The sequence below is a fragment of the Piliocolobus tephrosceles genome, chromosome 9, assembly GCF_002776525.5.
Source record: "Piliocolobus tephrosceles isolate RC106 chromosome 9, ASM277652v3, whole genome shotgun sequence".
In the NCBI taxonomy this organism is placed as follows: domain Eukaryota; kingdom Metazoa; phylum Chordata; class Mammalia; order Primates; family Cercopithecidae; genus Piliocolobus; species Piliocolobus tephrosceles.
In genome coordinates, this window is record NC_045442.1 from 13915897 (window position 1) to 13933735 (window position 17839).

The window sequence follows — 17839 nt, forward strand, 5'->3', positions numbered from 1 at the left end:
CCGTGCTAAACACCGATGCTAATTGAGTGTTTTGGTTGAGAAGATGGCTTAAGAGCCTGCTCTAGTGGGAGCCCTAAAAGCTGGACATTTCAACCACTCCCTCTCCTCCTATGCTCACATGCACTAATGAAATCAGCTTAATAACATACGCTTTGGGTCCAGAGATTAGTTAAACTTGAAGAAGCAGTAATTAGGGGCTGCAGGAGAAGTGCTGCACAACTGACAAGGGTAAGGAAGGGCATGGGAGCGTGAATACAGCTGTGTAAAGATAAGAGTAGGCACAGAAGGTTCTAAAGAAGGCTACCTGGTTAAAGTTGAGGGTTTTACATATAATTTCATGTAGCTCAGCAAACAAAGCAAATATTCTGAAATGTACACACAAATTCTGTTAACAATATGCAGACCAATTCCATTTTTTCAACAAACTAGTTTCATTGCTACACTAAGTAGGAGACTCTTAATAAGAACTAATACTTAATAAATGCTTATTATCATCAGTATTGTACAAAATAACTGTTAACATAAAATGAGAAGAAAAGCGAATTTAAACTTTGATTATCTAAGAAAAGGGGGAGAGAGAGAGCGTGTCCCTGTTTTATTAAATTTGGAAGTAGAAACTAATAACCAGACCAAATTTTCATGTGCAATATGGAATCTCTAGATGATTTCAAGCCTTTTCAAAATTATGGCTATCAAAAACTGTCCACACGGGTTTCACACCATGATTACAGCTTTAAGCTGCTCCTGCCCTACCATTAAAGACAAGGGAACTAAAGATGAGGCAGAAAAGATTTATATTCCTTCTGCCAGAACAGCTCACTTTATTTCCCTTCAAATAAAACTAGCAAGAACTCCAGGTGACAGGGAAGGAGAGAAGACAGAACCAAGTGTATGGATACAGCACCCTTCTTTCTGTGATGGTTTCTGTCAGCACACAGGCCCATCCTCCTCTGCCCCTCTGCTCTGCACACCCCCGCTCGACTCCTCTTCCTCAAACACTGCTGTCCTCTCACTCTGCACTCCTCACTGCCTCTAGCTCCAGTCCTCCCATTCTCTCCCCAACCCACCCCTCCACCCTACTTTCACCACTCTCCCAGGCTGCTGTCTCCAGCATGATCAATGACCTCCACTTTGCTAAATCCAGTGCTCTTGGTTCTTAACCTCTCAGTAGCATCTAAGTCACTCCCTCATCCTACAATACACGGCTTCACCTGGCTCCCACTGGTCACTCCTCCTCTACCGCTTTGACTGGTTCCTTTCCAGCCTCCTGCTTGATGTCTAGGTGCCCCAAGCTTCAGTCCCTGATGCCCTTCTCATCTGCATTCACTCCCTCAGTGATTTCATCCAGACTCATGGATTCCAATACCGTCCACATGCCAACCCACCTTCCCAAATGTTTATTTCCAGCCCAGCTCTCTCCCAAAACTCCAGCCTCACATATCCCAACATTTCCACTGGGATGTCTACCAGACATCTCAAACTCAACACGTCCAAAACCAGACCCTCCCCTCCCCTCCACCAGCTTCACCTCCTAGTCCTCTCTGCCCCCTGCTCACCCCACTCCACCCACATTGGCTTCTTTGCTATTCCTCAACACAGCTGTCCTCTCTGCCCGGACACCCCCTCCATCTTCACTCCTGGGCACTCCCTCCACCACACTTACTGTGCTCAACTTTCATTTCCATCAGTGTTTATTACTTTCCAACATACTATAGTTATTGTGCTGATGTTTATCATCTGTCTCCTCCTTCTATAATATAAGCTCCTTCAAGGCAGGATCTTTGTCTTGTTGACTCCTACCTCTAGCGCCTTAGCAGTGGCTGCCATTGGAGCTTTCACAGCCATCACTCCCTTCTCCCATGAACATGTCGCACACACCCCACCCTCCTTGATACAGCATCACTGGGGCAGCAGAGCAGCAGTTTTAAACAGATGTTCCCCTTTGGTCTCCTGCTACTGCTTTGCTTGTGGCACCAGGCCACTGTTGGCTAGCAATTTTTATATAAAATGTTAATGATTAGGCCTATGAATAACGCTTAAAAACCTGAAAACATGCTTACTTGCTCAAGACCGAGCTACAGATTGTTACAATTTTACTATTCAAAACGGGATACACAGACACAGTCATCCTTTTTTTTTTTTTTTGAGACGGAATTTTGCTCCCAGGCTGTAGTGCAATGGTGCGGTTTCGGCTCACCACAACCTCCACTTCCTGGGTTCAAGCAGTTCTCCTGCCTCAGCCTCCCGAGTAGCTGGGATTACAGGCATGCACTACCATGCCCGGCTAATATTGTATTTTTAGTAGAAACGAGGTTTCCCCATGTTGGTCAGGCTGGTCTCAAACTCCCGACCTCATGTGACCTGCCCGCCTCAGCCTCCCAAAGTGCTGGGATTATAGGCGTGAGCCACCACGCCCGGCCAACATAGTCATTCCTTAAGAGCACTCAAGCCAGCAAAATCCTCCCCCTCGGAATCTATCAAAGGTCTGGCTATTTCAAGTAAATGTGCAACAGCACACCTAGTCTGCACCCAGGTTTTCCTCACTCAGGAAGACGGAGTCCATTTTTCTCTTCAAGGTTAGTTTCTGGGATTAGGACCTGGGCTCATCATTCACCCCTTTCCTTTGTCCCAACCTCTAATAGCCCCTTTCCTAGCACCTTGGGACATGTTTACACATGTGAGAATCTTCTTTTAAATCCATTCCTCAAACCTGGAATCCACTCTGAGAGCCAGCAGGGGACAGTGTCCCAGCCACTGGAACTGCTGCGACTATAATCTGATTGGGGCAGGTCAAGGAGTAAAGGCTCCAATGACACTGCTTAGGCCTCCTAACTGTCTCTCGGAATGTGGCGCTCATGAACACTCCCTGCTGTCTCTTCCTCTGGTCCCCATGACAACAACCTCCCCGGGTCCTTCCCCACCTCTGGCTGTTTCTTCTCAGTCTCCTTTGTGGGTCTATCTTTCTTCTCTAAAACTGACGGTATTCCCAGTGTTCTACCCTTAACTCTCTTCTCAGTCTTCATGCTCCATCTAGAGAATGTCACCCTCTTTCCTCATTTTAACTACTTCTACATTTGCTAACTCCACTCCTTCGCCCTCATCTCAAGACTGATACATGTGACGTCTCCCCTACACTGAGACACACTAGACTCTCAAACTCAGCATCTCTAGAACTGAGCAACATCTGCTCCCCAAATATTGTTCTTTCTCTGGTATGTCCTATTTCAGGTAATGATGGCATCACCCACAGGATCATTTAAGCAAGAAATCTTGGAATCATCTTCCATCATTCTCCTTCTCTAAGTCTCTCCTATCAACCCCAACCACTTCATGCTCATTGCTATGGTGTTGATTCAGATCCCTATCTTTTGTCCAGACCAGTATTTCTTCACGGAAGTGCTACTGATATCGCACACAGGAGATGCTCTATGCAGGATTGATTATCCAACTCAGTGCAGACACTCTAACAGCCCCCTTCATGATCTAGGGAGTTCCACCTGAGCACCAGGCCTCAAGTGCTAAGCATGGCCCCAGGCTCCCATCTCCCATGAAGCCCGGTTAGTCCTCTTTACTGTGTAGGGGCCAAATTCCCACCTGCTACTGTCTGCTTCTAGATGCAGACCCAGAAAGGCTACGGCTTCAGTCTGATCTACTTTAAAAATTACTTATTCTCTAAGCTTGGCATTTCCTTCCTTACTGCCTGCCTTCCTCCCTCCCTCCTTCCTTCCTCCCCTCCCCTTCCCCCTTCCCTTTCCTTCCTTCCTTCCTTCTTCCTTTCCTTCCTCCCTTCTTTCCTTCTTTGAGACAGAGTCTTGCTCTGTTGCCCAGGCTAGAGTGCAATGGCACAATCTCAGCCTGCTGCAACCTCTGCCTCCCAGATCCAAGCGGTTCTCCCACCTCAGCCTCTGGAGTAGCTGAAACTACAGGCACGTGCCACCATGCCTGGCTAAGTTTTGTATTTTTAATAGAGACAGGGTTTCACCATGTTGGCCAGGCTGGTCTTGAACTGCTGACCTCAAGTGATCTGCTCGCCTCAGCCTCCCAAAGCATTGGGATTACAAGCATGAGTCACCACATCTGGTCTTTTCTATTTTTATTTCTTTTATCTACCCTCATCCTGGCCGTGAAACAGAAGAGTTAATATAAGCCCATCATCCCTTAACTTCCTTATGTACAATTCCAAAATCCAAAAAACTCTAAAACCCGAAAGTGTATTTTTTAAGTTAAAAACTCATTTAATGACAAAGCATGCCCTGAATTGATATGAAGATACTGATAATCATCACTTACCTCCCTTAGTATGAATAGTCATACAATTCTTTAAAAAACATTAACGTGTTTTATTGTAGGGTAATGCTTCAGAACCACTTTAGACTGTAGAAAATACATGGAATAACCATTTGAAAACCCTAAAAAACTTGAATTCTAAAATAAATATGGCCCCCGGAAGTTCAGATAAGGATTGTGGATCTGTATAACAAAGTTCAAACTCACAGAAACACCTTTACTGGAAGGCTTTCTCTGTCTCTTAAAAGTGATTTTTTTCTAAATAAAAAATTTAAATTGCTGGCCAGGTGCTGGGGCTCACACCTATAATCCCAGCACTTTGGGAGGTTAAGGCAGGCGGATAGCTTAAGCCCAGGTATTCAACACCAGCATGGGGAATACAGTGAGACCCCATCTCTTCAAAAAATAGAAAAAAAAAAATCAGCCGAGGGTGGTGGCGCATGCCTGTAGTCCCAGCCACTTGGAGGGCTGAAGGCAGGAGGATCGTGCCACTGCATTCCAGCCTGTGTGACAGAGCGAGACCCTGTCTCAAACAAACAAATGAGATTACTATAAATGTAAACATTTCCAATGAGTATGTCAGAATCTTCTACACAGTTACCTTTAGAAAATAAAGTACAGAGCACTACTTTTCTGAAACGGTTAAATTCAGTCCTGACAAAAAACAGGGATAGAGAAAATTACTTAGGATTCCTTCCCAGTCCTAAGGTATTTTGTTTACACAGAGCTCCAGGGATTACAATGCACAGCACTGGCAACAGGGTCACCTTCCCTTTTCCAGAGGCCCAGCCAGTTTTGTGTGGTACGTGGTTAGGTCCTTATCACAACTCTGAAACACGAGATTTCAAAAAGAAAACACCACAGCTACAACTCCCAGCTACTTCTCCACAAGCTCCACGGCACTTCCCTAGTTTTTTAATTGTGCTTGCAACTTACATCTTATGACTGAGATTAAGGGTTGATGTTGCTGCTGTCATTTAAGAAAAGGGACATAAATAATTTTATGTGAAAAGCTGGTATCTATATCCATCTGAAGCTAAAATTTTAAACAGATGTCTGATGGAAACTAAACAGGGAAAATGATGCGGTTATCTATTAAGGCAATGAGATACGCAAATAAGATATGCAGACACAGAACAAAACCTATATAACTTTAAAGGGTATTTTTTTCTAAAGAAGCAACATCTGTGTCCTCATTATTTAAACCATTACAGATTCTTCGTACCCTCATACAGATTTCTAAATTTTCTTTTTTAGAGACAGGGTCTCACTCCACCATCCAGGCTGGAGTGCTGTGGTGCAATCACAGCTCACTGCAGCCTCAAACTCCAGAGCTCAAGCAATCCTCCTGCCTCAGCCTTTTGACTACCTGTGACTACAGGTATACACCACTACACACAGCTAATTTTTTTTTTTTGAGACGGAGTTTCACTCTTGTTGCCCAGGCTGCAGTGCAATGGCATGATCTCTGCTCACCACAACCTCCGCCTCCCAGGTTCAAATGATTCTCCTGCCTCAGCCTCCAGAGTAGCTGGGATTACAGGCATGTGCCACCATGCCCGGTTAATTTTGTATTTTTAGTAGAGACGGGGTTTCTCCATGTTGGTTAGGCTGGTCTTGACCTCAGGTGATCCACCCGCCTCGGTCTCCCAAAGTGCTGGGATTACAGGCGTTAGCCACCACACCCGGCCAACATCCAGCTAACTTTTAAATTTTTTATAGAGACAGGGTCTTGCTATGTTGCCCAGGCTGGTCTCGAACCCCTGGCCTGAAGCAATCCTCCCACCTCGGCCACCCAAAGTGCTGAGATTACAAGCATAAGCCACTGCACTTGACCCCTACCTCTCTCTCTCTCTCTTTTTGGAGATAGTGTCTCATTCCATTGCCCAGGTTGGAGTGCAGGGGCACGATCACAGTTCACTGCAGCCTCAAAGTCCCAGGCTAAGGTGATCTCCCGGGTAGCTGGGACTACAGGGATGTACTACCACACATGGCTGTTTCTGCAGAGGCAGAGTCTCACCATGTTGCCCGGGCTGGTCTCAATCCTCCTGCCTCGGCCTCCCAAAGTGCTGGGATTATAGGCATAAGCCACTGTGCCTGGCCTCTTTACATCATTTTTGTAAAATAGCACACTGTTTTGAAAATCAGGCACAGTGGCTCACGTCTATAATCCTAGCACTTTGGGAAGCCAAGGTGGGTGGATCACCAGGTCAGGAGATCAAGACCATCTAACCACAGTGAAACCCCATCTCTGCTAAAAATACAAAAAATTAGTCGGGTGTGGTGGCACATAACTGTAGTGCCAGCTACTCGAGAGGCTGAAGCAGGAGAATCATTTCAACCAAGGGAGGCGGAGGTTGCAGCGAGCCGAGATCACGTCACTGCACTCCAGCCTGGGGGACAGAGCAAGGCTCTGTTTCAAAAAAAAAAAAAAAAAAAAAAGTCAGTCTGGCAGTTCCACAAAAGGTTAGAGTTACCATATGACCCAGCAATTCCATTCCTAGGTACACACCCAAGAGAGATAAAAACAAATATACCACCAAGAACTTGTATGCAAAATGGTTTATGACAGCATTATTCATAATAGCTAAAAGGTGGAAACAACTCAAATGTCCATCAACTGATGAACAAAGAAATAAAATGTGACATACCCATACAAGGGATTATCTGGCAATAAAGAAAAATAAAGTACTGCTACACATTACAACTGGAACGAAACTTAAAAGCTATGCTAGGTGAAAGAAGTCCATCACAAAAGGCCACGTGGTGTATCATTCTGTTTATATGAGATGTCCAGAACAGGCAAATATTTATAGAGACAGAAAGGAGATTAGTGGTTGCACAGTGCTGGGGAGCTGGAGTTTGGAAGGAAATGAGGAGTGGCTGCTAACGAAGACGGGGTTTTTTTGGGGGATGATGAAAGGTTCTAAAATTGATTGTGGTGATAACCACATGACTCTGAATACACTAAAAACCATTGACTTATATACTTTAAATGGATGAACTGTATGGTATTTGAATTTTTTTTTTAATTGGCAAACAAATAAGGCATATATTTGAGATAAAAAGACAACAGAGGCAGAAAACTAGAAATTCTATTAATACCCATCTCTGAAATAAGATTGCTTCTGCTCCAATTACAGAACACAGACTTAGGCTTTAGCAAATCTGGGAATAGTGACCACATTAAAGGATACTGCTGGAATAAATGCAGCTTATTCAAACTGATACACAGACATCCAAATCAGAAAGTCATACTAAGGAGGAATAAGTAGTTTTGTTTAACAAAGTCTTCCTGTGTTCTTAAAAAAATAATAAGACTAGAGGAAAATATGTAAAAATGCAAAACAGAAAAACTATTCTGAAACATGTGAAAGTAACACTGGTCCTCCAAAGAGCCTAGGTACAAATGGAAACACCCACTAAAACTCAGTAGAATATTGATAACAATTATTTCCAAGTGGGGGAATTGTTTTTCTTCTCTTTTACAATTTACTGTATAATCAAAAAACACAATGTAAAAAGGATTAAGCTTCCAAAAACTCTTTTAAATTGAGTTATATGGAAATTGAAATAAAGATACCAAGATTTAAATTAACATATTAAAAGAAAATAAAGTCGTGATTTTCAACATGTGGTTATTTGCCCTTCCTGCTGTTCACTGTTGTAAAGCTCCTTTACCATAAAACAGGATTACAAGGAAAGAAAAAATGGCGAAAGTGCAAATTGCTAAAATTGTAATCTCTTGAGAAAAGTGTACCAAACTATTCACTGAGATAGGATCTGGAAATACTTTCTCTGTTGTTACTTTTACTCCTAATTAGCAGAGTCATTACGTATATTCAGCTCTTAATGTGAACCATGATCTTGCCGCCCCTGAGAAGTGCAGTAGTTTATACTGTACAGCCCAACAGCTGTCAAAATAATTATGTCTATGGAGGAAATCTCACTTTCCTTTTTATTTGAATATAATCTCTTTCCCTTAGATTATCAAGAGAAAGAAAAGGGAAAGTAAGAAGAATAAAGAAGTTCTTAAAGCTTTGATAAATATTCACACTTTGGGGCTTTAAAACTCCATGTAAATGTTAGTTCCTAAAGCCATCTTGGTTTTTTCCCCATTTATTAAATAGTCAGCTACTAGTCTCAAAAATGTTACAGATTGGTGGCCATGAAGGACATCAGAAAACCTCCCTGAAGGCCTCAACCTTTTCTGAATGAGGTGTGACATTTAATTTCCCCAGAACTGGGAGTGCCAAATATGCAAATCCTGACTGGCGGATGGACAAAGTGCTGGGAGGGCTGGCTCCCGGCTCTAAATCAAACTGCCAGAGACCCCAGGCTTAGTGCTCAAACCCGAATGCCAGGCCAAAGGGTGCCCACCTTCAAGGGAAAGGTCTGTGATAACAAGCCATCCTGATCTTTCAGTGTGCCAGCAAAACCATCCAAAAGACATTGCCAGCAAATTTACTGGCTTAGGAAACTAATACAATTTTTGCTAGTCTGGCTGCTCTTCACCAAAAAAAAAAAAAAAAAAAAACCCAAACAAAAACTATAAACATCTGCTTTTAATAGGCCTAATTGCCGCCTAGGCTTTTTGTCTCTCGATCAGCAATAGTGAATAGTGTTCTAGCATAAGTACCAACAAAAGGAGAATAAGAACTCTAAACTTTTTTCAATTCCTGTAACAAATAATAATCAGAGTCCGCTTCATTTTAATGTTTCTTAAAACTCGACTGTCAAACTTCCAGTGACACTTAAAGCATAAAAATAGCTTCATTTTTACTTATTCTTAAGGCAATTTAACCCAGTCCCCAAACTTCCTCCCCAAGAACTCTACATGGAAAAACATGTGCTGAGTTGTGGGGCAGTGTGTGCTTTGCTATCATTACCTGCTGTTCAGGTAACAGGGCGGCAGCTCAGCAGAGTTACACAGGACCAGGCAGCCTGAGTCTACATCCAGGCCCCACCTGTACCAGCTGTGTGACTTAACCCTTGCCAGGCTGCCTTTGTTTTTATTTTATTTTCTGAAATCCACTCATTTTTTTTCCCCCACAAGACAAGGTCTGGCTATGTTACCCAGGCTGGTCTCGAACCCCTCAGCTCAAGCGATCCTCCAGCCTCAGCCACCCACCTAGCCTCCTTTCTTTATTTGTAGTAATGCCCACTTCATAGGGTGGTCCTAAGGGCTAAATATTATCATCTATGTAATACATAGGGCCCGCCTGGCACAATGAACAGTGAACAAAACAGGCTATGGCTACATCAGAGTGAAGACAATTCCTAGGCGTCAAATCCCCACACTGAGAGCAAACAGGACATAAATGCTTTCATGGGTTACTTCTACTAGGAGGCAGCACCTTGTGGTAAAAAAACACTAGCCCTAGGCAATCTCATGTATTTCGTCCTTAAATCACTCTACTTGTGGACTTGAGCTCTTCTCTGGAAAATAAACAGATTACATTAGATGAGTGACTGTCTTCCTTTTAAAAACCTTTCCTTCTAAACTGTAATAGGGTAATTAGAAAATTTTCAAGAAATGCGGATAAAAGAGGATATAATAAGAGGTCTCCTTTTCTTAACTCACTCCTTTTCCCTAGAAGTTTTCAAACTGTATTGTGGCCCTAGGGCTCCCTGGAAACAGAAGGTGGCTTCCAAGGAGAGATCAAGTGGACAGCCCCAGAGATTCCCCCAACACTACTTCAACCACAGTGGCCCTGCTTTTATGTGTCTTCTATACTAGATTTCATGGATTTTGAGACAAGGGTTCCACTACTAAAATGAAGTTGGAAAATCATAGGATTAAATTATTTTAAAAACATTACCCAGCTCTAAAAATGTAAGCCTGTGGTCTACTGAACCAAATCCTCATATTTGCTATTACATTTATATCAGGTTTCCATATAATTTCTCTTTATTTCACCTTACCTCTAGTTCAAGATCCTGAGGTTCCATTTCAGAAAGTGATAGCACAGCAATTTTGGTAACTTTACAGACCTCATGGTCTCCTGGGAGTTTGCCCACCAATGCTTTCTGCCGAATTAGAATAAGCCACCATGGAAGATCTGAAAGAGGAGAGTCATAATAAAGTCTAGCGTCTTTAGAATGCTACTGTTCTGACAAGTTGAAGGTGAATAACCTAACAATGATAACAAAAAAAAAAAAATGTGCATCCAAAATAAACTTTTAAAGTAAAACATGTCACAAAGACATAAAATAACCCTTAAACATATGAAAAGATGTTCAATCTCACTCATAATCAGAGAAATGTAAATTAAAACCAGTTGTGACACCATGCTCACCCATCAGATTGGGAACAATTAACCAGAATGACAACACATGTGCTGGCGAGGCTGTGAGAAAACTGAAAACAGCTGTGCAGGTGAGAATACCAATGACAAATACAACTTTTCTGGAAGGAAATTTAGCAGTACCTAACAATACAACAAATGCACTTACCTTTAATCAGTCCAGTGATCCCACCCTTGGGAATTTACCCTGAGGGTACACCTCAACAACACAGTATATACACTGAAGCCTATTTTATAATTACAAAACACTGGAAACAGCCTAATGTCCAGATACAGGACAGTGGTTGAATAAACTATGGCACATCCATGCAATGGAGTACTATGCAGCTGTAAAAAAAAAAAAAAAAAAAAGTATTCTATAAATTAATAAGGAAGGATTCCTGGATGCATTAAGTAGATAAACTGAATATATTATTAACATACCGCCATCCCTCGGTATCTGTGGGGGACTGGCTCCAGGACCCCCGTGGATACCAAATTCCACGGATGCTCAAGTCCATCATGTAAAATGGCATAGTATTTGTATATAACCAACGCACATTCTCTCATATACTTGAAATCATCTCTAGATTGCTTACAATACCTGATATAATCTAAATGCTATGGTAAACAGTTTTTAAACTGTATTGTTTAAGGAATAATGACAAGAAAAAATGTCTATACATGTCCAGTACAGATGTAACCATCCTTTTTTTTTTTTCCAAAAATTTTCCATCCATGGTTAGTTAGAGCCACAGATAGAGAACTCAATGGATACACAGGGCCGACTGTACATAATAAGGCTATGTTACAATAACATAATAAATATATGTTTTTGTTTTGGTTTTGATACTGGATCTCACTCTGTCACCCAGGCTAGAGTGCAGTGGTGCAATCTCAGCTCATGGCAGCCTCTGCCTCCTGGGCTCAAGCAATCCTCCCACCTCAGCCTCTAAAGTAGCTGGGACCACAGGCATGCACCACCATGCCCAGCTAATTTTTGTACTTTTTTTAGAGATGGGGTTTTGCCATGTTGCCCAGGCTGGTCTCAAACTGCTGGGCTCAAGCAATCTGCCAGACTCAAGCAATCCCAACCTCCCAAAGTGCTGGGATTATAGGAGTGAGCCACCGTGCCCAGCCAATAAAATATATTATCAAATCAAAGCATAAAAGAATACCTAGAGTGTACTACCCTTCATGTAAGAAAGAAAATATGAGGTGATACATATCTATACATACAGTCACGTACCACATAATGATGTTTCAGTCAATGATGGGCTACATATGCAGTAGTGGTCCCTTAAAATTATAATGGAGCTGAAAAATTCCTGTCACTTAGTGACATCATAATGTAGCATGACATATTACGTGTGTGTGTGATTCTGGTATAAACCTACTGCACTGCTAGTGATAGAAAAGTATACAACATACAATTACATATGTACATAAGACTTGATAATGATAATAAATGACTGTTACTGGTTTATGTATTTGCTATACTATACTTTTTATCATTATTTTAGGTGTACTCCTATTTATAAATAAGGGTAAAAAGAAAATGTTTTTGCACAGTTGTACAATGTGTTTGTGTTTTAACCTGTTATTACAGAAAAGTCAAAACGTTTTAAAACATTAAAGAGTTTATAAAGTAAAAAAGTTACAGTAAGCTAAGGTTAATTTAGTATTGAAGAAAGAAAAAAATTTTGGCAGGGCATGGAGGCTCATTCATGCCTGTAATTCCAGCACTTTGAGAGGCCCAAGTAGGAGGATTGCTTGAGCCCAGGACTTCAAGACCAGCCTGGATAACATATGGAGACCTCGTTTCTACAAAAAATTTAAAAATTAGCCAGGAGTTGGGACACGCACCTGTAGTCCCAGCTACTCAGGAGGCTGAGGTAGGAGGATCGCTTAAGCCTGGGAGGTTGACGCAGCAGTGAGCCATGGTCATGCCACCGCACTCCGGCTTGGGTGACAGGGAAAGATCCCATCTCATAAAAAATAAAAAATAAAACAAAAAAATAAAAACCAAAAAAAAAAAAAATTTAAAAAAAAGAAAGAAGAAATTTTAAAATAACGTCAGTGTCGCCTACATGTATGGTGTACATAAAATCTACGGTAGTGTACGATAATGTCCTAGGCCTTCACATTCACTCACTGACTCATCCAGAGCAACTTCTGGTTCCACAAGTTCCATTCATAGTTAAGTACCCAATACAGGTATATCATTCTTATCTTTTACACCATATCTTTTATACAGTATTTTTACTGTACCATTTCTATGTTTAGATGAAATTGCCCAACAATGCATTTCTCATTAAGTGATGCATAACTATATGTATCCACGCATTTGTACAAAAACAAGAGGAGAGAGAAGTCAGTGAGATTAGTTATCTCCACAGAGTAGGTGGAAATGGGGTAGAAAGAAGAGGGGATGGGAATAGGATAAAAGAGATAAGGGGGAAATGACAGTTCTCTGAGTATGCCCTGGCAAATGACTGACTGGTCTCTGAGTAGAATTCTGACTCTTAGAACAATGGTAATGTTTCACATATCCCTTCAAATAAATAGTTCAAATCAACCAGAATGTGGGAGAACCTCAAACTGCAAACCCAACTCTATTAAAAATTAAGACTAGGCCGGGCACGGTGGCTCACGCCTGTAATCCTAGCACTTTGGGAGGCTGAGGCAGGCGGATCATGAGGTTAGGAGATCGAGACCATCCTGGCTAACACGGTGAAACCCCATCTCTACTAAAAAATACAAACAATTAGCCAGGCATGGTGGCGGGCACCTGTAGTCCCAGCTACTCGGGAGGCTGAGGCAGAAGAATGGCGTGAACCCGGGAGGTAGAGCTTGCAGTGAGCCAAGATCGCGCCACTGCACTCCAGCCTGGGTGACAGTGCGAGACTCGGTCTCAAAAAGTAAATAAATAAATAAATAAATAAATAAGAATAGAACTAAACTGTAGGAGATAGAGAAGAAAAAATTAACCAAAGGAACTTCAGAAAACTATCTGGTAAAGATAAAGACAAAAAAAACCGTATGCACTATTGTACTCTGGTTACTAAATTTATTTTTCAGAAGAGTATGGGTTGGTAATTCTCCAACTACTTTGTGTGTACACTAGGACTGAACAGAGAACTAAACATATTGAGAATAGAGGGAAAATGATAAAACAACCTAAAGAAACCTTTAATAAATACAAGACAGAAAGAAGCAAACACCCAATCTTTCCAATCCAAATTTCTACTTCTCACAAGAGACTTTTAATTAAACGAAAAATAGTCTAAGAAAGACAGCGTGCAAAAGCAATTTTTCAGTTTATGAGACTACACCATTAAAAAAAAACAATCCCCAATTAGACCCCCAACCAAAAATTATTGAAATGGTGTTTCAGGAATTTAGTATAGAAAAATAACACCATGTATTTCCCATATAAAAGAATTTTTATAAAGGATATACAGGCTGGGCACAGTGGTTCACACCTATAATCCTAGCGCTTTGGGAGGCCCAGGTGGGCAGATCACATGAGGCCAGGAGCTCAAAACCAGCCTGGCCAACATTTCAAAACTCTGTCTCTACTAAAAATACAAAAATTAGCCAGGCATGGTGGTGCACATATGTAATCCCAGCTACTCGGAGGGCTGAGGCATGAGAATCGCTTGAACTCGGGAGGCAGAGGTTGCAGTGAGCCGAGATGGCACCACTGAACTCCAGCCTGGGCGAAACAGTGAGACTCTGCCTCAAAAACAAATTTTTTAAAATAAGTAAATAAAAATAAAAAGGATATGTAATATCTTCATTTCCCCCATTTATTCCCCAAGTATTGATCAACTCTCATTTTAGAAATGGTGCTTTTGGAGATATGCTTTAAGCGTTTCATAAATGCAAAAGTTTGGAAACATTTCATAATTCCTTATAAAATAGGGTGGAAATTTACTTCAAAGTTTTAAGGCTTTTATAGGCCATTTCCCTATTATCATTGAACATTAACTGAAGACCCACCATGTGCTAGGAAATTAATCAGGCATGAATAGACATTACCAAGCATCTTGTAGGGGTTATGTGAAACATTACCTGTTAGCTGCTTGGCAACAAACCTAACATGTAAATCTTCCTAAAAAGCATATAACAGATAACCAACGGTTCAATGTCAATAAATTTTGTTGAATAAAAAGAAATTCTTACAATAGGTCTCTTAACCTCACAGGAATAATTTCTATCTTATTTTATCTTATTTATTTATTTTTCTTTTCTGAGACGGAGTCTCGTGCCGTTGTGAGGCTGGAGTGCAGTGGCGCAATCTCGGCTCACTGCAACCTCCACTTCCCGGATTTAAGCAATTCTCCCGCCTCAGCCTCTTGGGTAGCTGGGACTACGGGCGCCCACCACCACACTTGGCTAATTTTTGTAGTTTTTTTTTGTTTTTTTTTTTGTGTTTTTTTTTTTTTTGTTTTTTAGTAGAGACGGGGTTTCATCCTATTGGCCAGGCTGGTCTCAAACGCCTGACCATGCGATCTTGGCCTCCCAAAGTGCCAGGATTACAGGCGTGAGCCACCGCGCCAGGCCATTTCTATCTTATAGTGAACAATTTACAGTTGGGCCAGGCATGGTGGGTCATCCCTGTAATCCCAGCACTTTGGGAGGCTGAGGAGGGATGATTACTCAAGGCCAGGGGTTCAAAAACAGCCTGGCCAGCATAGCAAGACTCCAGCCCTATAAAAATTGTTTTTAAAAATTAGGCCAGGCGTGGTGGCTCAAGCCTGTATCCCAGCACTTTGGGAGGCCGAGACGGGTGGATCACGAGGTCAGGAGATCGAGACCATCCTGGCTAACATGGTGAAACCCTGTCTCTACTAAAAAAAAAAACCAAAAAACTAGCCGGGCGAGGTGGTGGGCAACTGTAGTCCCAGCTACTCGGGAGGCTGAGGCAGGAGAATGGCGTAAACCTGGGAGGCGGAGCTTGCAGTGAGCTGAGATCCGGCCACTGCACTCCAGCCAGGGCGACAGAGCGAGACTCCATCTCAAAAAATGTAAAAAAAAAAAAAAAAAATTAGCCAAGGCCAGGTGCAGTGGCTCATGCCTGTAATCCCAGCATTCTGGAAAGCTGAGGTGAGTGGATCGCTTGAGTCCAGAAGTTTCAAACCAGCCTGGGCAACACAGCAAAACCTCATCCCTGCAAAAGATACAAAAGTTATCTGGGCATGGTGGTACATGCCTGTAGTCTCAACTACTCAGGAGGCTGAGCGGAGAAGATCATTTCAGCCCAGGAGTTCAAGGCTGCAGTGAGCTATGACTGCATCACTGTACTTCCAGCCTGAATGACAGAGCAAGACCATGTCTCTAAAAAATAAATAAATAATAAATCTTTATGACTCAAAGACCTCTCTCTCTCTCTCACACACACACACACACACACACACACACACACACACGAAGGCCCTTCCTAGTTTACATCTTCTTGCCCTGATTTGCTCTGGATTCATTTCACATCAACATTACAAATTATGATTTTAATAAATTCAATAACCAAACCACAATATACATAATCAAATAGAATATCTTTCCAATAAACCATCTAATGGTATGGTGCCAAAAATATAAAATTTTTAACTTTCAAACACAGGTTTTATTTCACATACAAAATCACTTGGAAAACCAAGAGGCATCTTTTTTCCCACAAAAACACTGGTATTGCCAATACTTAAACTCAACTTACACATTCAAATACATTTTAAAATAAAATACACATTTTTTAGCGTTAACTACTCATATACAAAAATGTGAAAAATCTATGTGCTTTTTAAAAGGTTACAGATATTCAATATGCCTTGCAGTTATGATGAAGATTAAATCTGAGAAAATATAATGTAACAGAAACAAAGCCTTCTCAATAGTAGCCTTCCTTTTTCAAGGAGGCTTCAAATGTCCTAGACTATGAGGTCAGAACTTGGACTCAAGTTTTAGCTCCATCATTTACTTCTTGTACACTTCAAAGCATAATACTTAGCTGCTCCAATTCTGTTTTCTCATATGAAAACTGGGATAAAACTGCCTACTTCAGAGAATGGCTATGAGGATTAACAATTTGTATAATTCATGATGTTATTCTTAAAATGTTTATTGAACATCTACTGTAAGTATCACAAGGCAATTTATGTCTTTTTTTTTTTTTTTTTTTTTTTTTTTGAGATGGAGTGTCACTCGCTCTCCCAGTGTGGAGTGCAGTAGCACGATCTTGGCTCACTGCAAGCTCCGCCTCCAGGGTTCACGTCATTCTCCTGCCTCAGCCTCCCCGAGTAGCTGGGACTACAGGCGCCTGCCACCACACCCAGCTAATTGTTTGTATTTTTTAGTAGAGTCGGGGTTTCATCATGTTAGCCAGGATGGTCTCGATCTCCTGACCTTGTGATCCGCCCGCCTCGGCCTCCCAAAGAGCTGGGATTATAGGCGTGAGCCACCGCGCCCGGCCTTGTGTCTATTTTTATTACCACTACACCCTGCTAATAGATTCCATTTCCAACCTACAGTTGAAAAACTAAAAAACATTCAAACAATGTGTCCCAGGCTTGCAACTGGCCAATAGGATTTTTTTAAAACTTCCCTTTTAGACATCTTCAAACATACATAAAAGTAGAGAGAGCAATATAATCAAACCAAATCCACCCATCACCTAGACCCAGCAGTTATCAATCCATGACTCAGTCTTCTATGACGTCCAACTTTTTTTTTCCCAATGACTCTGTACCTGTCTTTTAATTTTAAAGAATTCCAAATCTAGAAAGTAAAAAAGAAACCCCATGGGCTTTGGGTTAAAAACCTGAGTTCTATTCTATTTGAGGCTGGGCATGGTGGCCCACGCTTGTAATCCCAGCACTTTGGGAGGCCAAGGCAGGACTGCTTCAGCCCAGGAGACCAGCCTGGGCAACATAGGGAAACTCTGTCTCTACAAAAAAAATTTAAAAATTAGCCAAGCATGATGGAGCAATCCTGTAGTTTCAGCTGCTCAGGAGGCTGAGAGTGGAAAGATCACCCGAACCCAGGGAGGTCAAGGCTGCAGTGAGCCATGATCACTCCACTGCAGTCCAGCCTGGGCAACAAGAATGAGAGACACAGAAGGAAAGGGAAAGGAGAGAGAGAAAGAGAGAAAGGAGAGAGAGAGAGAGAGAAAGAGAGAGAGAGGGAGAGAGAGAAAGGAAGAGAGAGAGAGAGAGAGAGAGAAAGAAAGAAAGAAAGAAAGAAAGAAAGAAAGAAAGAAAGAAAGA

The 17839-nt window shown here is 41.8% G+C and overlaps 1 protein-coding gene across 3 annotated transcripts in view; it reads right to left on the bottom strand.

Moving 5' to 3' along the window:
- The window catches only part of INPP5F (inositol polyphosphate-5-phosphatase F), a 140111-nt gene that overhangs the window by 35667 nt on the left and 86605 nt on the right, over positions 1 to 17839 (bottom strand). For 2 of the 3 annotated variants that reach the window (XM_023224308.1, XM_023224307.2), the window contains exon 3: positions 10213 to 10349. In XM_023224308.1, the coding sequence (XP_023080076.1) occupies positions 10213 to 10239 (27 nt within the window). In that variant the 5' untranslated portion in view covers positions 10240 to 10349. Of the gene's footprint in view, positions 1 to 10212; positions 10350 to 10743; positions 10823 to 17839 lie in introns of those variants that run through there. The other variant, XM_023224309.1, reaches the window with a different exon arrangement.